The 21,045-nt window shown below is 37.5% G+C and overlaps 1 protein-coding gene across 1 annotated transcript in view; it reads right to left on the bottom strand.

Moving 5' to 3' along the window:
• Nucleotides 1-16,161, bottom strand: part of ACADM (acyl-CoA dehydrogenase medium chain) — a 32,970-nt gene extending 16,809 nt beyond the window's left edge. The window contains exons 1-6 of the mRNA XM_049616986.1: nucleotides 15,776-16,161; nucleotides 11,683-11,770; nucleotides 8,504-8,601; nucleotides 8,305-8,374; nucleotides 6,920-7,020; nucleotides 6,210-6,290 (exon numbers count right to left, since the gene is read on the bottom strand). Coding sequence (XP_049472943.1) covers nucleotides 6,210-6,290; nucleotides 6,920-7,020; nucleotides 8,305-8,374; nucleotides 8,504-8,601; nucleotides 11,683-11,770; nucleotides 15,776-15,805 — 468 coding nt within the window. The 5' untranslated portion in view covers nucleotides 15,806-16,161. The remainder of the gene's footprint in view (nucleotides 1-6,209; nucleotides 6,291-6,919; nucleotides 7,021-8,304; nucleotides 8,375-8,503; nucleotides 8,602-11,682; nucleotides 11,771-15,775) is intronic.
• Nucleotides 16,162-21,045: the final 4,884 nt, after the last annotated feature.

Below are 21,045 nucleotides of genomic sequence, written 5' to 3' on the forward strand. Positions count from 1 at the left end.
GCACAGGAATAGGAAATCTCAGGATGAAAACATCCAAGATGAGGTAAACAAGATTAGGTATTCAGGGCGTTAGCACACCTCAACTTCGTACAATAGCAGAAAGCTGCTTTCACAAAAAGGAAGGACCAAAGTAGGTAAACAGGTAAACTGGACTTTAGACTACAGCAGGGTGAAGTTGCCCAGAGCAGAGCCTAGTTAGCAAAAGAAAGGTGCCTTGTTGACCCTGAGGTAGCATGCTCTGTCTTTCTTGTCCCCTAGGCCAGTTTAGGTAAACAGAGGTGGTGCCTCACGTCTGTTAACAACCTTCCACCCAGTGCCAGGATTTTGTTTTGTATTGACTCAAACCCCTAATACTGAATATCTTAAACCCCCCCTTCCTCCACACCCATGAGTTAATGTTCACAGTTTCATTGTCTCTGTGTGCACATCCATCATGCTTGTAAGCCTTCTGATCCTAATAAAAACGGAGCAAGGACCCTTAGGGCTCTTGTCTCCTCTCAGGTATTAGCCTCTCTTGCATTCTAATCTTGTGTCCGCTCTCTTGCTGGACAAGAGAGAACTCCAGACCCAGAGTCTATGACAGGAGCTAAAGAGGATGTTATGATCACCAAATTTTTTAGTTTAGGCAACTTCCAATTAGGGATAACCTAGAAAGGAAGTAGTTCTAAGGAGTGAAGACGATTTGGTTTGGGACATATTTAGTTTAAGCTATTTAAGTCTAGACAAGAAAAAAATGTCTAAAGGCAAGTACATATAGAAGAGTAAAGCTCAAGGGAGAAGTCAGGGCTGAAATTAGAGTTAATAGACTACCCAACGAATATACTACAACTTAATGCCAGATGAGGAAACGAACTTGATAATTTAAGTCAAGAGTAAAATTTATGTAAGTCAACAGTGCTAGGGGTGCCTGGGTGGCTTAGTCAGTTAAGTGTCTAACTCTTGAACTCAGTTGTGGCTCAGGTCATAATCTCAAGGTTCGTGAATTCTAGCCCCACATTCAGCTCTGCGCGGACAGTGCAGAGCCTACTTGGGATCCTCTCCCTCCCATCCTCTCTCTGCCTCTCACCCACTCATGCTCTCTCTCTCAAAATAAACAAACTTAAAAAAAATAAGTCAACAGTGCTAATGCTATAAGCTATGTTTACAACAGTATCTAAATAATATAAATAAAATAAAATAATAAAATACCTAAAATAAGAGTGATAGAGAAACACCTGGGTGGGCTCAGTCGGTTGAGCATCCAACTTGGCCTCAGGTCACAATCTCATGGTTCATGAGTTCAAACCCCATGTCAGGTTCTGTGCTGACAGCTCAGAGCCTGGAGCCTGCTTCAGACTCTGTGTGTCTCTCTCTGCCTCTCCCCCATTTATGCTCTCTGTCTCTCTCCCTCGAAAATAAACATTAAAAAAAAAAGAGTGATGGAACCCTCCAACCTTGTACTCATCAGTTCATGCTAGAGTATTATATTTACTCTGTATTTCAGAGTGTGGTTACTAATGATGGGACTTTATTGTAAAAATAAAAATTAAAAAAAAAATTGGTGATAATTAGCTTAGAAAAGATTTACATGATAACTATATTCAAATATCTCAAGGGCTATACAGCCAAGGGAGAGAATTTGAATTGACAGAACTACAGTGAAATCATTTGAACTTTTACTGAATATCTTTTATACTGTGAAGTGGCAAAATTATGAAAAAAATGACAGAATCTTTTTCCTCAGGACCACATAATCTAGAAGCACTTTCTAATTATCAGAAATGTTCCGAATGGAATTACTTCAGCAGGCTCGACTTGCAAGCATGAAAACTGAAAACATGAGCAAGATGGCCTTTTGACAGGGTTGCTATAGAGGGGATTCAGGTGTCATAGGAGTTAACTAGACTGATCTCTTACCTACAGATTTAAAGATGTTTTCAGCATTATAACAACAAAAAATACTGTATCAATGAGCTGTCCAGGAAAGATAATTCTGTAAAGTACTAAAATTTTATTTTAACCACCAGTGGGAATTTTTTCCCCTGAAATCTTCTTATTAGACATTTCTCTACTTTATAATAAGGCAAAGTTTTTAGAACTTATGAAGTATACGGATCTGTGTGTTTCTATACAAAATGGCTTGTTACAGATAATTCTTCAGAGTTGTCTTATTGGATTGCTTCCTAGTAATTAAAATTAATTTTATAATGCTCTTTCAGCAGAAGCCTTCTTTTTTATTTCAACTGCAACTTGTTTTCTTCTTTATCACACTACACGGTATTATATATAGTATTATTGTCATTCATGTGTTTGTCCCTTGTGCTGTATCAGAGCTTCCTGAGGGTAGGAAAGGTACACTATTTGGCATCCCTAATGCCTATTAATAAGTATGTCTCTGGCATTTGTCATCCTCACTATTGTAACTAGTTTGATTTATAATATGTAAATGCTGCCACTCAAACCAGAAAAATCAAGTAAATTAGTAATTTTTATGCATAATTTATTTGCTTATTTGCATAATTCTACGCATAGTAAGTTAATACATTGTGGATGAGGATCTGAGAGTCTATCAGATTGTTAACTTCTTGTGACCAGGATCGAAATTTATTCACTTTTATTCCCTGGTGCACAGTATTAAGACATTTGAATGAAGGAGTACAACAGTGTAACCTATTAGTGATGATACCACCACCTTACACTTTACAAAGAAGTTCTGCATTTATTTTCTATTAAAAAATTTTTTTTGCCTTATACTCTAGAGTGATTTTAAGGTAGTTTATATAATACATTTTTTTTTTAAATTGCAGTGAGGTGAAAATAAAGATAAAACCAGAAAAAAAAATACTATACCACATGCTTTGGGGTTCAAATAATTACTAATGGAGGACTGTAAAATTAGATCTCTGCTTCCATCTTGCCAAAAAAAACACTAGTTAAAAGTATAACTTTGAGGTGTGAAATGCCTATAAGCTGAAGTCTGGCATAGAGCAGGCAATTCACATACTGAGTAAATTAGTGAATGAATGAATAACAGTTAAAGAGAAATGAAGTTTCCTCTGGTCATTAGGTACGATGGAAACTTCTCTAATATATTTTTGCAAAAGGAACACTATTTAGAAAAACAAGTATTTTGTTTTATCTTTAGTATATCCCTTTTGAATACTATACTCCCTATTTTCAGAAGAGACAATGAGGTTAAATGACCAAATGAGATCACATTGCTATTATATGGCTGAGTCAAGACTTGAAGCAAGATTCAGTGTTGTTTCAGTTGCATTCCAGCTACTTCTAAGCTCCACTGGAAATGCATTATTTTATGGCAGTAGTTTTCTGCACCATCACCAAGCTTTTTACAGACTTCTAGGTTCTAAGACCATGCTTGGAAAAGTAAGTTTACTTAAGTCCTGCCCATAACAAGCTTACTCTAACAGTTTAATACTTGTTCCTAACTGTCTGACACTGCATATATTTCAGGTATACCTTTAAAATACTTACTCCATTCTTGAAAAAAGAAATATGGTTTCTGTGGGGCACCTGGCTGGCTCAGTCAGTAGAGCATACAACTCTTGATCTGGGGGTTATAGGTTTGAGCCCTACATTGGGTGTAATAAAGATTACTTAAAATCCCCCCCCCCAAAACCTGAAAATAGAAATATGGTTTCAATTTATTATTTTAATAGTTTATATAATAATATCTATGCAACAACAGAATTACTTTTCATTTTTGAAAGTTTTCTTATACCATATGGTATTGAAAAATAATTATAGTGCCCTTAATTAATCTCCGTACTTGCTTCCTCGGTATATCTGAGGATGTATATCCAGAGTATATCTGACTGCACCAAGCAAGAGATTAAGTCTTATGAATATGCAATGACAGTGTATCTGTACTGCAAAGTTAAATCCAAAACCTTGTATTAACTTCTTCTGTATTGATGTTTACCATGACATTATTTTTAAAAGCCAAAACCTAAGGAATTTAAATATCCAAAAATAGGGAATAGTGAAATAATTTATACTACAGTACATCCATTAGGTGACATATTATACAGTAATAAATATAATAAAATTTATTTTTTATTTTTCAAAACAGCAGTATTTAAAAAATTATGTAAGAAAATGCTCATGTTAAACAGGATATAAAACTGCATATATAATATGACTCTAACTATTAAAAATACATTTATATGTATTAAAATATCTGACAGCATGGTTTGTGCCCACCCAAGGACACACACACAAAATATCTGACAGCAAATATAACAAGAGAGGAAGACCACTTAACTACTTCTTTTTTTTTTTTAATGTTTATTCATTTTTGAAAGACAGAGACAGAGCACAAGCAGGGGTGGGGCGGAGAGAGAGGGGGACACAGAATCTGAAGCAGGCTCCAGGCTCTGAGCTGTCAGCACAGAGCCTGACATGGGGCTCGAACTCACGAGCTGCGAGATCATGACCTGAGCTGAAGTCAGACGCTCAACCGACTGAGCCATCCAGGTGCCCCAAGACCACTTAACTTCTTATCTGAGGGACCATAGTTTTATAATCAAAAAAGTTAAAAATATTTTTTAAGAAATTTAAATAAAACACATTATATGTAGTATAATTTTATAAATATTTATTGGGAGCTAAATGTGTAAATTGTGAATCAAGACATAGTATGTCTACTGACTGTTTTCATTTTCACCCTTGACTTCATATTTTGAGTACATTTACTGCTATTATGCACTAAAACGGGGAAAATGTATAGTAAACCTTTATTAATTCAGAAGTTAGAATAATTTTTACATAAACTGAAGGTATCCATAACAAAATAGCCAAAAAAATGTTTAAAATATTTGAACTATTTTTAAAAACTTTTATCTTAGAAATACCAATTTATAAGTAATAAAATAATTACAAATATTCTTATCAGTACATTCGGGTAGGTTCTGGGCATCTCTATGCTATAATTTTTTACCCTATTTCTAGTATTATATATGCTACAGGATACAATCTAAATTTTCACCCAATTCTTAGACAATACTGAGAATTAGTCTCCTAAACTCTCATTTGTTGAAAAGTTACCAATTAAGAGATTTATATAAATGTTTTTATTAAGCAGTTTGCCTAAAATTCAGGTGCCTAAAATTAAAAACATTGATTTTTAAATGTTACTTTCTACTCTTTCAGACCAATTTTTACCATTTACCTCAAAACTAGTAACCATTTACTCTATTTTGGGATCACAATCACACTGTAGATTGAAAATATATTCAACTGATAAACAAAAGAAGTCAAATTCCTTATGTAAAAACACTTTCAAAATAGATCTTCTGTGTGTGTGTATATATGTATAAATATCTTTTTTTTTTTTTTTTTTTTTTTTTTTTTTAAATAGACTCCATGCCCAATGCAGGGCTTGAACTCTCAACCCTGAGATCAAGAGTCACATGCTCTACCAACTGAACCAGCCAGGAGCCCCTATAAATATCTTTTTTTGATCCAATTTAAAAATTTGTTTAGTACCCAGAGAATGAAATAAAATCTATAAAGATTCTCAAGTCATTCATTCAACAAATAAAATAACTTTTCAGTCCCATTAATTTCTTATTAGTTCAAAAGACTACTAGTTCAAACATCTATTGTCGTACGTTCAATCTGAACTTCCTGACACAATCACTCAGTTCTTGAACTGCAGAGTGCTCCATTAAACAGGTATTTCTTTCCTGGAAATGAGCTAGGAGAGGATTATAACATTTGTCTGGAACCCCAGAAACATCCTAAATAGACAACTTTCTCTTGAAAATAAGCAAGAGGATTATTATGACACTTTCTTGGCATCCCAGAAACATCATTATACCTAAATATGCTGCTAACTTCTGTCTTAATGTGTTCTAGCCCAGTGTATACACATTGATTGGAAAGGAGAAATAGTATCCTTGTTCCCTTCTTTAAATGTGGAAAAAGGAGGGGCGCCTGGGTGGCTCAGTCGGTTAAGCGTCCGACTTCGGCTCAGGTCATGATCTCACGGTCCGTGGGTTCAAGCCCCGCGTCGGGCTCTGTGCTGACAGCTCAGAGCCTGGAGCCTGTTTCGGATTCTGTGTCTCCTTCTCTCTGTGACCCTCCCCCGTTCATGCTCTGTCTCTCTCTGTCTCAAAAATAAATAAACGTTAAAAAAGAATTTAAAAAAAAAATAAAAAAATAAAAAAAAAATAAATGTGGAAAAAGGAGTAGCCGCACATACTCACACACATCATTGGCTCCTCAGTCATCCTCCCCAAATACTTCTTTTGTTGTTGATCATTTCCAGCAATGATAACAGGCATTTGCTACCACAGAAAAGTGACATTGAAAAAAGCAAGATATTTTTATTAGGTATGTAAATTTAGAGATTCTATAATTCAAAACCAGAGAACTACTTTTTCCCAAGGGGTAAATCCAAAGAACTGGCCTTTATTCTTCCTTTAAGACAGTTAAAACCATAAGGAAATAAATCTGTTAGTCCAGTATTTTCATAAAAGTTATACAGGATTTGTCAGTAATATAGTATGTAAAAATCTACTGTAGTAACATGCACAAAGAATTAAATTTAGGTAAATGATGTGGTATATATGATCAAGTCTCTTAAGAATTGCTCACTAAATTCAGCACTGCCAGCAGTGGCAATAAGCCATCCTGAACCTTCTCCTGAATGCTGGGTTTTCGCCTTGCCCTTACCTAAAAACTGCCACTGAAGCAGCAGCCAAAGTGTATAGTTTCCCCACAAGGACAGGGAGGACTACAAGTACGGAGACAACAGGGCCAGAATGATCAATTCTGGGAATAAGAATTCTAGCCTTCACTGCAGAATCTTGTGTTCATTTTAAAGAAAATTGTGTTGCACCAGCTAACCTAACCTAGCATTACTATCTCATTAACACCTGAGTTATACAATTAATTTTATAAGAAACTTACTTACCCCCAAAGAATTTGCTTCAATACAAGTCTGAACCCCTGTACATCCATAAGCCAATTCTTCAGTAATTAAACAAGCATCAAAAATTCCAAGTCCAAGACCTCCTGTAGTATCAAAATGTTTTAAGGCCCATTATAATGTGTAGTATTTTCTCATCAGAAATAAAGGTGAACTATTTTAATTTTTTTTAATGTTTATTTATTTTTGACAGAGAGAGCGCAAGCTGGGGAGGGGCAGAGGGAGAGGGAGACAAAGAATCTGAAACAGGCTCCAGGCTCTGAGCTGTTGGCACAGAGCCCAACGAGGGGCTCGAACTCACAAACCATGAGATCATGCCCTGAGCCAAAGTTGGATGCTTAACTGACTGAGTGACCCAGGAGCCCCAAAGGTGAACTATTTTAATTAACAAGAAACTAAAAAAGTGTTCTGGGTAGCACAGTAACAAATTATATTTATTCAAAATAAGTTTTAAATATTTCAAAAAATTTTCTATTTGTAACCTGGACCTGTCTTCCTGTTTCAACTGGATTTTGTAAAAACTTGATTCAACTGTGCCAAAACTTTGGCTCTTTTACCTGAAGGAGTGACAACCTCACAGGAAAAAAAAGTCTTAACAAAATGTAAAATCAAAGGTAGAATTAATTGCAACAAACCAACTCTAGAGAGAAATTACCAACGTTTAGGGATAAAGTTATAGTTGAAACCAGTTTAAAGAAGGAAAAATGCCTCTAGGTATTAGTACAAGGTTTCTAACAGCAGGCAAATACTGAAGTCTAAAGAGAAAGATAAAGGCAAAAAGCCCTTTATCATAAATGACTTACATAAATGGCAACTAATATTTGAAAGACTAAGTAGAGTTTTGCAATTTTTTCCTATTCATATACATTCTAGGATTAAAAATGTGAACAAAGTGGGGCTCCTGGGTGGCTCAGTCGGTTAAGCATTGACTCTTGATTTTGGCTCAGGTCATGATCTCAAGGTTCATGAATTCAAGCCCCTTATCAGGCTCATGCTGACAGTGGGGAGCCTGCTTGGGATTCTCACTCTCTGCCCTTCCCCCACTAACTCGCTCGAGCGCGTAACCTCTGTCTCTCTCTCTTTCTCACAAAATAAATAATCTTAAAAAACAATGAGAACAGAGGCCCTTGGGTGGCTCAGTCAGTTAAGCATCTGACTTCAGCTCAGGTCACGATCTCGCAGTTAGTGAGTTTGAGCCCCGCGATGGGCTCTGTGCTGACAGCTCAGAGCCTGGAGTCTACTTGGGATTCTGTGTCACCCCCTCTCTCTCTGCCCCTCCCCAACTTGTGCTCTGTCTCTGTCTCTCAAAGTTAATAAATAAATGTTAAAAATAAATAAATAAAATGTAAAAAAATGTGTACAAAGCTTACCACAACTCCCTGGAATGTGTGTATTCATTAAACCAAGTTCCCATGCTTTTTTAATTAGGGGCACAGGGTACTAAAAGGAAAGAGAAAGGTAAAGAAAAAAAAACAAACAAACAGTTACATTAAAATCTAGATAGTTCACTTATATAATCTTATAAAAATGTAAAAAAAATTTTTTTCTCCTTAAAATGCACATAACTACCTCGCCAGTTTTATCATACTCTGCAGCAACTGGGATTATTTCTTCCCTGGCAAATTTACGAGCAGTAGCTTGAAACTCTTTTTGCTGTTCAGTGAGCTCTAAAAGAAAGTCATTTAGAAAACATTAAAATAAGACAATGAGCTGAGGAAAAAAGTCCTATGATATTAGTATGTAAAAATTTATAATGGAGTCTTTAATCCTTGATTAACCAGAAAGTCCACAAATAAACCACAAAGAACACAATGCACTTTCAGACTAGCAAGATTTCATTGTATAATATAAACAAAGTTATGTCAACACAAGTACCAAAGGAGGTAGGTTAAGATTTCTAGCTTTTACCAAGGGGTAACAGATATAAACTCGTTTTTCTCTTCCAATTGGTGAGGGTAAAAAAAATTTTGTTTTTACTTATTACTAGTTCCTAAGCAGACTTACCAAATGTTTACTAACACTAAAATGAAACTAATATGTAAGACATGCTCTGATCTCAACAATCAGTTTAGGAAGATGAGACATGCTCGGTGAGACCATAAACCAGCCAAACTTGTTCCAAAGTGTAAGGGTTAAATTGTAGTGTTAGGGCTAACCTGTAGCCTTGAGAAATAACAGCTTTGTTTTAACAGTGTAGGTTAAGAGATAACAGCTTTATCCTATCAATCAAGGGAACAAAAGTTCAAGGAAAATCAACTGGATTAGTGTTGTGGCAAGGGCGTGTCTGAACTGTTTCCAACCCCAACTGGGAACTATTTCTTTGTTCTGTTTCCAGGTGAAGATAAGACGATGTGGTTGGCTATAAAAACTCTGTGTCCTGGCTGTTCCAGGACGCACTCTGATCAAGAGTGTCAGTCCCAATCACTCGGCCTTACCTCTCACTGCAATATACTTTGTTGTGACTGTCACTGGTGCCCGTAGCATTCTGTTTCAGGAGTTGTGTGGATGCAACACAAAGTATCATGTAAGAATCCCAACACTATAATTTCAAATTTTACTCTTCCTTTAAACTGAGATAATTTAAGGTTATAAAATTAGCACAAAGCAACTAGTAAAATGTGGGACTGTTTCTCAAAAGTTAACAATAACATAAAACTCTAATTCAATTACATAAAATACGAGGTTCTGTTGTTATAAAATTAATGGAGTGAATAAGGTGGCTGGACTGAGGACTGGAGCCAGTCATTTGCATTTTTTTCCTTTCTTTCTTTTTTTTTTTTTCTATGTAATTTTTTTTTTCCAGGCATAGAATTCACTGATTATTCACTTACATACAATACCTAGTACTCATTAAAACAAGTCCCCTCCTTAATACCCATCACCCATCTGGCCCATCTCCCAGCCACCTCCCTCCAACAACCCTCAGTTTGTTCTCCATCATTAAGAGTCTGTGGTTTGTTTTCCTCTCTTCTCTTTTTTCCCCCCTTCCCATATTCATTTTTTTAAATCCACACTGTTACAGGGTTTTAATGTGATTTCATCCAACATCAAAGGATAGGTAAGATTCAAAAGAGATAGAGGGTATTTTGGGCAAGAAAAATAAGAGCAAAAGCAAAGAGATAAGAATATCAGCAAACATGCTCAAGACTATAATCATTTATATGGGGATGTGAGAAATAAAATGTAAAAGACATGAGAATTTTGGTGTTGAATCGAATAGCCTTAAAATCAAATCTTTCATTTTATAGATAAGGAAACAAAAGCCCAGAATGAGGAAATGATAGCCCCACAGTCTTCCAATGAGTTAGCAGTAAAAGTATACATAAGAGTTTCAGTCACTGTTCTCTACATCACAATTTTTTTTTTTAAGTTTATTTATTTACTTTGATGGGGGTGGGACAGAGAGAGGGAGAGAGAGAATCTGGAGTGGGCTCTGTGCTGTCAGGGCTTGATCCCTCCACCTTGAGATCATTGACCTGAGCCAAAATCAAGATTTGGTCACTTAACTGACTGAGCCACCCAGGTGCCCCACAATTTACTTTTAACATTGGGGCCAGCAGATACTAAGGTTGTAGGTGAATAAAAAGAGAGGGAAGGCAGAGACCTAGTTTGTATTATTTATGGAGAACCTACTTAAATACAGTCATGCTGTACTAGGGATTTTACATATATATTAATCTTAAAATAAATCCTGTGTTATAGACATTATCTCCATTTTATAAAGAACGGGATACAACTGCTCATAGACGTTATCTCTATTCCTTTTCTTAAGTTTCTCAGCCTCCCTCCTAAATACTATATCTATCTCATCCAGTTACCCAGCATACCACCAGATTTCTCCTGCTGGTGTCTTGCTACTGACTATGAATCTGTATGTGACAAACTGAAACTAAATAGCACTTACACTTAACCTATGTTAATAACACAGTAAGAAAGAAAACCCAGTGGCCCAAGCTCCTATCCTCACATGGCTTGAAATTTTTAACTCTAAAATACATTATAAAGAAGCTAACAATCTTAAAAAATAAAAAACAAAAATGATAACCCTAGAGAGCTTTGAGTTTGTCATTTGTACCTGGTTAGGAGTTAGTTATCTGAGCTGCCTTTTACCTATTTTCTGAGATCAAGAAACCAAAGATAATGGCTTCAACTAAAAGAAAGGTAATAATTTTGAAGCAAGAAGCACTTTAGGAGACAATGGATGCTAAAAATAGCATCCATTTTTTTTTGTCTAGGGTCTTCATTTTAGAGAGGAAAGGGGAAGAGAAATCTTACCCCTTTCCCTTCCAACACAATATGACTCCCTGATCCCAGACTTTAAACCTATCAATTGGCATCAAAACTGCAGTGCAGATACAGCAGGGCCAAAACAGGCTTTGGCTTATTAGCAGGAAGCTAGCACTGTATATCTAAATGTTTAAAATATATCTTTTGCATTCAAATTTCTAACTTGAAGACTATCTGTATCAGTAAATTTGTTGTTTATTTAGGGCTACAAACTTAGGTAAAAGGGCACAGATATATATGTCTCCTGCTAAGGCAGATCTATGTGTAGGATATTAGGTTGAAAAAGAAAAGGAGATCAGAAGAATGGGTGTGACTGACTGAACAATCTGTGGATGGTCACTGGCTCTATTCATTACTAGACATTACTAAATGTTTACAAATACATAAATTCCAGACAAATACATATACAGAGCTGCATATATACAACTATGTTTAAAATCAAAAGACAGAACAAAACATACCAAAATTAAATCCCAATCCTGGTTCACGTCGTAGGGCAGCTTTTGTATGCTGTGATCTCCAGTCAGAATGAGAAAGACTTTTTAGGACCTGTAAAGGACAATTTTATTAAAATAAATTGGATGAATTAAACATCAAATAAGAAAATACTGACAATTACAAGTGAGTACAGCAACTTGTGTGATTTATATTCAATAAGTCATTACTTAAATGCCTTCAACTATAATTTGATTTGTATATTAAATAAGCCACATACCAGATGTCTGAACATGTATTGCAGAGATTTTTTTTTTTTAAGTGATGAAAATAAAACTAATCAATAGTATTAAAGTGGAGTGTCTCTAAGACAAATAATAGTCAGGGGTAGTATCAGACTTAGGACCGCTTTTCTGGAAATCTCACATACAAGCTCTAGGACATCTGTGATTGAGAAGCTGGGGAGAGAGCAACAATAGGATGGTGTAGTCTATCAGCTTTGATACCCTGTCCCAGGTGAGCCTTGCAGGTATGCCTTTGGGAATTGTCCCTTGGAGGATTCCATTTTCTACTATTTAACAAAACAAATTAGCCTAAAACTAGTTCTATTTATTTTCTGCTGCTGTCTGTAAACATTCTTAGAATATTCTAAGACACACTATAGCAGTCACCAGTTTTGTAAATAAGATTTTATTGGAACACCATGTCTATTGCTGCTTTTCCAGCATAGTTGTATAGTTGCCAGAAACCACATGGTCCACAAAGCCAAAAATATTTATTGTCTCTTTACAAAAAAATTTGCCAACCCCGTTCTAAACTATTAATAGGCTACTTTTCTTAATATCTGGAATATACTCATATTTCATAAAAAAAAGTATAATCAGATATACATGTATTATTCCTTTGCAATCCATTATTATACTCATGATAGTTGAATATACATAAAAGTAATCATTTGCATTTATTTAAGTTAATGGAAAGCATACTAGAACTCCCAAGTATATGTTTGAGGACAACAAAATCACACAGTTTACGCTTCAAAGTATTTGATGGCAATATCCATAGGCAATTCTAATATTCCAAAGAAAAGAGAAACTGAACAATATACTAAAAGATTAAGAACTAAGGGGTGCTGGTATGCCTGGGTGTCTCAGTCAGTTAAGCATCCTACTTCGGCTCAGGTCATGATCTCCTGGTTCATGAGTTCAAGCCCCGTGTAGGGCTCTGTGCAGCACAGAGCCTGGATCCTGTTTTGGATTCTGTGTCTCTGTCTTTCTGTCTCTCTGTCTCTGTCTCTCTCTCTGCCCCACCCCCACTTGCACTCTGTCTCTCAAAAATGAATAAACATTTAAAAACAAAATTAAAAAAAAAAATGGTGGAAAGCCTCAGTGGCTCAGTTGGCTAGGTATCCAACTCTTGGTTTCAGCTCAGGTCATGATCTCATAGTTCCTCAGTCTGAGCTCGGAGTCCAGCTCCAGTGTCAGCCTCAGAGCCTGCTTGGGATTCTCGCTCTCCCTCTCTCTCTCTCTGTCCCTCCCCTGCTTGGACTCTCTCTCTCAAAATAAATAAATAAACTTAAAAAAAAAAAAGAACTGAACTTACATTTTTCGAAATCTGTAAAAACTGTCTATTTTGTAGATGACCACAGCTTACAAAGAGAATCATCTACATTTAATGTGACATTATGGATAGTCAAATATCGTGAATACCCTTTCAAAATAATAACACTTTATACAATTTCGAAAAGAATAACCAGAGTATAAAAATACATATTTTCTTTGCAATTTTCATTAAATTTATTTTGGCAGTAAAACATGGTTTCTCTAATGCTTACTGTTCAAACATCACAGATGAAACCTGTAGTTGTTTACAGTCACATTCCACAATTAATTCACTGAATCTCCAAGTCAAGCCTAGGATTAAGGCACTATTTTTATTCCTATTTTGCCTATGAAGAAAGTGAGACTCAGAAAGGTCAAGTGAAATTGGACAAGGTCACTGTGCTATTACATAGTAGAACCAGGATTCTAACTGTAGCATTTACTATAGAGAATCCATACCATCAACCACCTTGCTATCTGTTCTTTCAGTTTAAGTCTCCTATTCGGTTATTACATTCTAAAAAGAAAAACATCCCACAAAAATGAGACCAAAAAACTTGGCTCTTCTAAGTGTGTGTTTACATACTACTGAACAAAAATTAGACCTCACAAAGTAATTAAGTCTGCCGAGACTTTAAATACAAAAATTATTAGTGGAGGGGCACCTGGATGGCCCAGTGGGTTGAGTGTCTACCTCTTGATTTCGGTTCAGGTCATGATCCCAGGGTTGTGGGATCAAGCCCTGCATTGGGCTCTACCCTTGGTGTGGAGCCTGCTTGGGATTCTCTCTGTCTCTGCCCCTCTCCCCCCACTCACTCTCGCTCTCTAAAATAAAATTGAAAAATTAAAAATGAAAATGAAATAAAAAAGAAAATTATTAATGGACTTAAAATAATTTATAAAAAGTTTACATATTATTTTTCAGGAAAATGTTATATAAAATATAAAAGTAGCTACACCCTGGGGACAATCCCCATCAATCTAATGATATAATAATGTTATCCATTTAGAGAGGTGACTTAGTAGACAGAATATAGAAATTGTAGATTATTTGGATTTAGAATGGTTTGTGTCTAGACTCCCCAAGTATTTTTGAGACCCTGGACCAATTACAAACTTCCCTGTAGCTTCTTTTCAAACTTTGAAAATGAGGCTTTTCTTACTGGATAATTTGTTGAGATGATTAAAATAAGAAAATGTCTTGGAAGCATAATGCCATATAAATACTGATTTTATTACTTTGGGATCTCTGCCCAGAACAATGGAATTCCAAATCTCCAAGAGATGGCAACCTCAGTCAAGCATCAATTCTGCAATAATAGCACAACTATGTATTTTTAAAACTGTTTATGTATTTTTGAGAGAGAGAGAGAGAGAGCGCAAGACAGCATTCGTGAGCAAGCAGGGGAGAGACGCAGAGGTGGGGTGTGGGGGGACGGGGAAGAAAGAGAGAATATCCCAAACAGGATGGAGCCCGATGCCAGGCTGGATCCTACAACCCTGGGATCATAACCTCGGCCAAAATTGAGTCCTAAATTCAGCCAAGTGGGCCACCCAGGTGCCCTCCCAGCACAATTATAATTAAACGCTTTCGCCCATTTCTTAGGAACGTAAGAATCTTAAATTTTATGGGAGTGTCAAAGATGAGATACAGCTGTGTAAGTTTTCTGGATCAGGTTTTTCTATATACCTTATTGGAGATTGAGAAATCGGATCTTTTTTTTCTGGTGTGAGTTAAAAATAATTTTTAAAATGCCCAGATTTCTGCCTTCAGAGCCCATTAACGTGTATAGCAACAACAAATATTGGGCAGCAATCCATTAGAATTATTATAAATTCTAAAGCTACTTTTTTGGGGGCCAAGAACATAACTTTCTTAACTCAATTATTAAATACATTAAGTACCCCAAGAAGCAGCTGCTCTACTTTCCTTTTCCTCCGTAACTGTGCAAGCACTCAAGATACGAGTATCTGAAATCTGCGCTTTCTAGCATGTATCAATTGCATGATGACATTTACTTTATGATTTCTTCTTGGGCTGGAGGCATAAAGCCAGTAGAGAGTTTTCTCAAAATATACTGCAAAAACATGGCCTTTGCTCGTTCTGAGATGCCTGCCCAATTTAGACACAGTTTACCTTCGGGAAAGGGTGAGATTCCTGGGGGAAGTAAATGGAGAGTTCCTAGGCCTGAGGGAAAATGAAGGACATTCCGAAAAATGACTGCCTACGAAGGAACCGACAAGTTGCGAAGATGATAGGGCAAAATTGAAAGCCCGGACTGGATCATAAGAGAAGAGGGTAAGCGTGAAAGCAAGGCGAGGATCCGGACTTCAGGCCCGCAGCCAACGGTGAGGTCAGGAAGGCCAAGGCGTCCGAGATAAGCTCCTTCCTCACCACAGCTTCCTACCCTCCTGGGGAAGCGCCTCTTTTCGCCCCAAGCTTCCGCCCCCCCAGCACCCCCCCCCCAAACGCCACAACCACCATTCCCCAACCCCACCGAGCCTTGCTGTCTCTCACCCCGCAGCATCGCCTAAACATCGCTGCCATGGTTGACTCTTGATCCTGCTGCTTGGTCTCCAATTCTCTGCGCAGCTCCGGGACTCTAAAGGGGTCCTCCAACCCAGAGGAGCGACACCCGTCTGGCCCCGCCCACACCCTGGTCCCGCCCGCTGGTGTGGACGTGGGTGGGGAGCGGGCAGCCTAAAAAGGGTACCGTAAAGGAAAAGGAGGATGGGGGTGGGGGGCTGCGTGCTCGCTCCGAGCCAGCGCGGACCAGTAGGATCTTGGGCGGTTTGGGAAAGAGTGTCTAACGACCTCCTTTGGCCGACGTGTCCCAAGGGGTGGTCCCGGAAGAGGCTTCACTTCCCTCGGGCCCACAGAGTTTCGACAGCGCGACCTTTCGAGGACGCGGAACCCTTGAAAGCTCTCCGAGCCAGGCTCGGCGGCGGGAGCTGGAGGGTGGACCCGCGCCTAAAGAAGAGGAGCGAGTGCGGCGCGGGGCCTGTCGGGAATCTGGGTGAAAGGGAGGGGCTAGGGTGCGCAGTCCCCAGCCAGTTCTGGTGGTAAGATGCTCTCCCTGGCCTCGTCCCAGAAATTTACCAATCCAATTTTTTCTGCCTAAGTATTACAAGTACATTTTATTCTCGAAAGCTCGGCCGAAGCCATAGTATGTGCTGTGTTTCAGAAAACAAACGGGAAATCCCTTAGGTAAATTCGACCTTCCCGAATATTCCCGAGGCTATTTATTGCTACCCACGTGTGTGGTTGTGGACGGTGTCCTTGGAAATAAATTGAGTTTATTTAAAGCTCCTGGCTCAGCGAATGAATGAATGTTGGGCGTGAATGTCTGCCCGAGGAATTCTATTTAAAGCCACCCTCTCTTCCTGTTAGACCCTGAGTTCGCAGTGGGTAAGGTGTGATGTTACAGTGTTGGGGGATTTGTAAAGCTGTCCAAGGTTTGGCTAGCTTTTTGTGAAAAAGCTAGTAAGAACGCCACCGCAAGGAAGGAGTGTAAATGTTTCCCATAATCCCCAGGATTTTTCATTTTTATTGCTATCATCCTAGTTTAGGGTCTCATCACTCACCACTAAATCCTGTAAACTTGCTTAACAATCTTTTTTGCCTGATAAGTCAAGCCATTATCTCATTCTAATTTAGCTTTTCAATTCCTATATTCTGTTATGGTAGTCCCCTACAAGAACCTTCTACCTTTTCATCTGGGGATTTATAATGTATTTACTGAGACTGGGCATAAGGCAGAATGTTAAGTGTAAATTAAAGTACCAGGGAAATTCGGAAAAGGAAGAATTCAATTGGTCCTGGAATCATCAAGGAAACATTCAAATAGGTGGGTAAAACACAAAGTGGACTGCTAAAGTTGGGTAGGAGTTAGTAGAAAAAAAAAGATTTGACTATGCATCTCTAGTTTTTTCTTAAAAAAAATTTTTTTTAATGTTTATTTATTTTTGAGAGACTCAAAGCATGAGCAGGGAGGGGCAGAGAGAGAGGGAGACACAGAATCCAAAGCAGGCTCCAGGCTGGGAGCTGTCAGCACAGAGCCGGACGTGGGGCTTGAAGCCATGAACTGCAAGATCATTACCTGAGCCAAAGTCAGACGCTTAACGGACTGAGCCATCCAGGTGCCCCTAATTTTTTCAATTTCTTATTCTGAACATTTAAGCACAATGAAGATGAGCAAAAAGTTCAAATCAGCCATATGATTTTATTACCTAGATTTAAAAATTGTTATTGTCCACTCGTGGGATTTAAAAGACAAAACAGATGAACATAGGGGAAAAAATAAAAATTGTCGCACTTGTTTTATTCATGTGTGCGTGTCTGGTGTCATTTAGTTTTTGTCAGAACCATAAGTTGTAAACATTAAGACACTTCATTTCTAGTGGCGCTTGCATGGCTTGGTTGGTTAAGCGTCTGACAGTTGGTTTCAGCTCAGGTCATGATCTCATTGGGCATGAATTAAAGCCCTGTGTGGGTCTCTGTGCTGACAGCATGCAGCCTGCTTGGGATTCTTTCTTTCCCTCTCTCTCTGCCCCTCTCATGCTCACGTGTATTCATGCTCTCTCTAAATAAATAAATAAATAATCTTTTTAAAAAAAGATTAAAAAAAGTTCTAACCAAAGTTTAAGATAAGGTGACTTTAAGCCAACCTGATTTTTTTTCTCTTTGCTTTTTCAAATAATACTTTTGTTTTCCCTAGCAATAGTAATAAAGCCATACATACTACATTATTATGAAAAATGATTTCATAGAAAAGGAATTTATGAAAAAAAATTATGATGATACCTCTTCCAAACCTCTGGGGATCACTTAAGGCTTTGTCAACCTTGACAATGGAAAACCAGGATCTCTTTCACTGACACTTCCGTTTTTAGAGCAAAGATTATACTTAAAAATTGTTGATCCCGCTTTAAACACTAGGTGTAGCTATTTGGCTTAGATCCCAGGAACTAAGACTCAACGGTGAATTTTTCGGTTAAAGACCCCTTTCTTTTATGTGTGAAGGATTAATCTGTATATTCATTTTTAATTTTTTATTTTTATTTAAATGCTTATTTTTGAGAGAGAGAGTATGAGCAGAGGAGGGGCAGAGAGAGAGGGAGACAGGATTCAAGACAGGCTCCATTCTGACAGCAACAAGCCTGATGTGTGGCTTGGTGAACTCACAAACCATGAGATCATGACCTGAGCCAGCTGGGACGTTCAACCAACTGAGCCAGCTAGGTGCCCTATGTATGTTCACTTTATTTTTTAACCTGCAGGTTCAGAAATTTAAAATCATCAGTTTTCCCCAAATAAGGTCAGAGTGTAAACTAAGATTCTGGTTTGGACCACAATATGTAAAGGAGCTAAGATTCACCAAAGGAAAAACCAGCCTTTCTAGTGTGTATTCCTCAAACCAGAAAACAGAGAAACATGCTAGGAGCAAGGGTAGGATTTCCTGGATCCTAGGAACTGATAGAAGGATGAAGAGAATTCTTATAAGATCAAATTAGGTGCATACTGCTTAGTAAATGTTACCTTCCCAGGGAAAGGTCTTTAGAAACCTTTTCTGTCACTGTACATCAGTTTATATTGTATTCTAGAATTTCATATAAATGGAATCATAGTAAGTACTCTTTTCCAGCTGGCTTCTTTCACTTACCACAATTGTGAGATTCATTCATACTTAGTGTATCACTAGTTTGTTCCTTTTTTGCCGACTGCTATTCCATTGGATATAGCACAAATTGTTGATAGACATTTAGGTTGTTTCCAATCTGGGAGTATTACAAATAAAAATGCAGTAAACATTTGTGTGCAAAAGCAGACATTAATACAGTAGAAAATAAGCAGTGAAATCAACAAAATCAAAAGCTGATTCTTGAAAAAAAGTAATCATAAAAGTAATCATAAAAGACATGCCTCTAGCAAGACCAGTAAAGATAAGAAATGTTTAAGCAGTTTTAGAAAGTATAAGAGTTAACCATAGATTAAGGGAGATTTTTAAAAATATTTATTTATTTATCTAATCTCTACACCCAACATGGGGCTTGAACTCGTGACTCCAGGATCTAGAGTCACACATGCTACTGACTGAACCAACCAGGCATCTCCAGATTTAGGGAGGGTTTTTTTTTGTTTTTGGTTAATTTTTTAGTGGAGATTTAAAAAAAAATTTTTTTTAATGTTTTATTTATTTTTGAGAAAGAGAGCACGAGCAGGTGAGGGCAGAAAGAGACAGGGAGACACAGAATCCAAAGCAGGCGCCAGGCTCCAGGATGTCAGCACAGAGTCTGACCTGGGGCTCGAACCATGAGATCGTGACCTGAGCTGAAGTTGGATGCTTAACTGACTAAGCCACCCAGGCACTCCTTTAGTGGAGATTTTAAAATATCACAAGAAAATGCTGTAAGTTTTATGCCAATAAATTTAGGAACAGACAAAAGATACTTTTCTAGAACTCAGTAGAAATCAAGAAGAAAGAAACAAAAGGCTGGAATAAGCATTAACCACCCTCCCAACTATCCTACCTCCAGATGGTTTGTAATAATTCTTTCCTATATGAATGTTTTGAATCGGTAATGTTATTTCAGCATATGGTTCCCTTATGTCTAGTTATTGTTTTTTTCTAAGTATTCTATATTTTTCAAAAATTTATTCATTAAAATAGATTTTAGGTAGTCAAAATCTCAGCATTTACTGTTTATCTCCTATCTAGTCTAAGGAGTTAGGATCCAAAGTGATACAAACAGCTCGGCTGGTTGCCTGTGGAATATTGCCTTTAGTTTGGAATACAGGGCCTATAGAGTCCACAGCTGAGCTGGGTTGTTACAGAAAGTCAAAACTTGCTAATGGGATTACCTGTCAACAGAATTATCAGTGAGTGAATTGGATGTAGCTGAAAGATCAAGTCTTCAACTTGAGAACCAGTTTATACTTCCCTGAGAGCTGTGTATATTTTTTTTTTAATTTTTTTTATTTAAAAAAAATTTTTTTTTTTAACGTTTATTTATTTTTGAGACAGAGAGAGACAGAGCATGAACGGGGGAGGGGCAGAGAGAGAGGGAGGCACAGAATCGGAAACAGGCTCCAGGCTCTGAGCCATCAGCCCAGAGCCTGACGCGGGGCTCGAACTCACAGACCTCGAGATCGTGACCTGAGCCGAAGTCGGACGCTTAACCGACTGAGCCACCCAGGCGCTCCCTGTGTGTATTTAATTATAGGGATGAAGAGTCATGAACTCTGACCAGGAAAGTCTCATGGATTCAAAGTTAAAACTCTGAGATCAAGGTTATAAGTGACTGAGTGGTATGCCACAATCATGGTGCAAGAAAACCTTATCCAGATCTAGGGTTAGCAAAGGCAAGTTTAGGCATAGGCAAAGTACTTAAGAACAGAGAAGACAGTGGAACTGGCACCATGGCCAATTGTTTTCACAAGGTCTAAACTGACTTCTATTCAGAATAAGAATGATTCATCAGATTATAAGTACTCATTAATTATTTAAAAATCTCAAAAATGAAGGTAAGTACGTATGAGGAAGAAAATAAGCAATGGTTAATGTTAATATTTTGGTATATAGCTTTTAGATTTTTCTCTGCATAGAACACACATTCATAATGTTTTTCTTACAGAGTTGGATTTTATTACATATATAATTTTGTATGTGCACTTTAAAAATGTAATAGATCAGAGGGCACCTGGGTGGCTCAGTTGGTTGAGCACCTTATCTTGACTCTCGATTTAGGCTCAGGTCATGATCACAGGGTTGTGGGATGGAGCTCTGT

Source organism: Panthera uncia (genome assembly GCF_023721935.1).
Source record: "Panthera uncia isolate 11264 chromosome C1 unlocalized genomic scaffold, Puncia_PCG_1.0 HiC_scaffold_4, whole genome shotgun sequence".
Taxonomy (NCBI): Eukaryota; Metazoa; Chordata; class Mammalia; order Carnivora; family Felidae; genus Panthera; species Panthera uncia.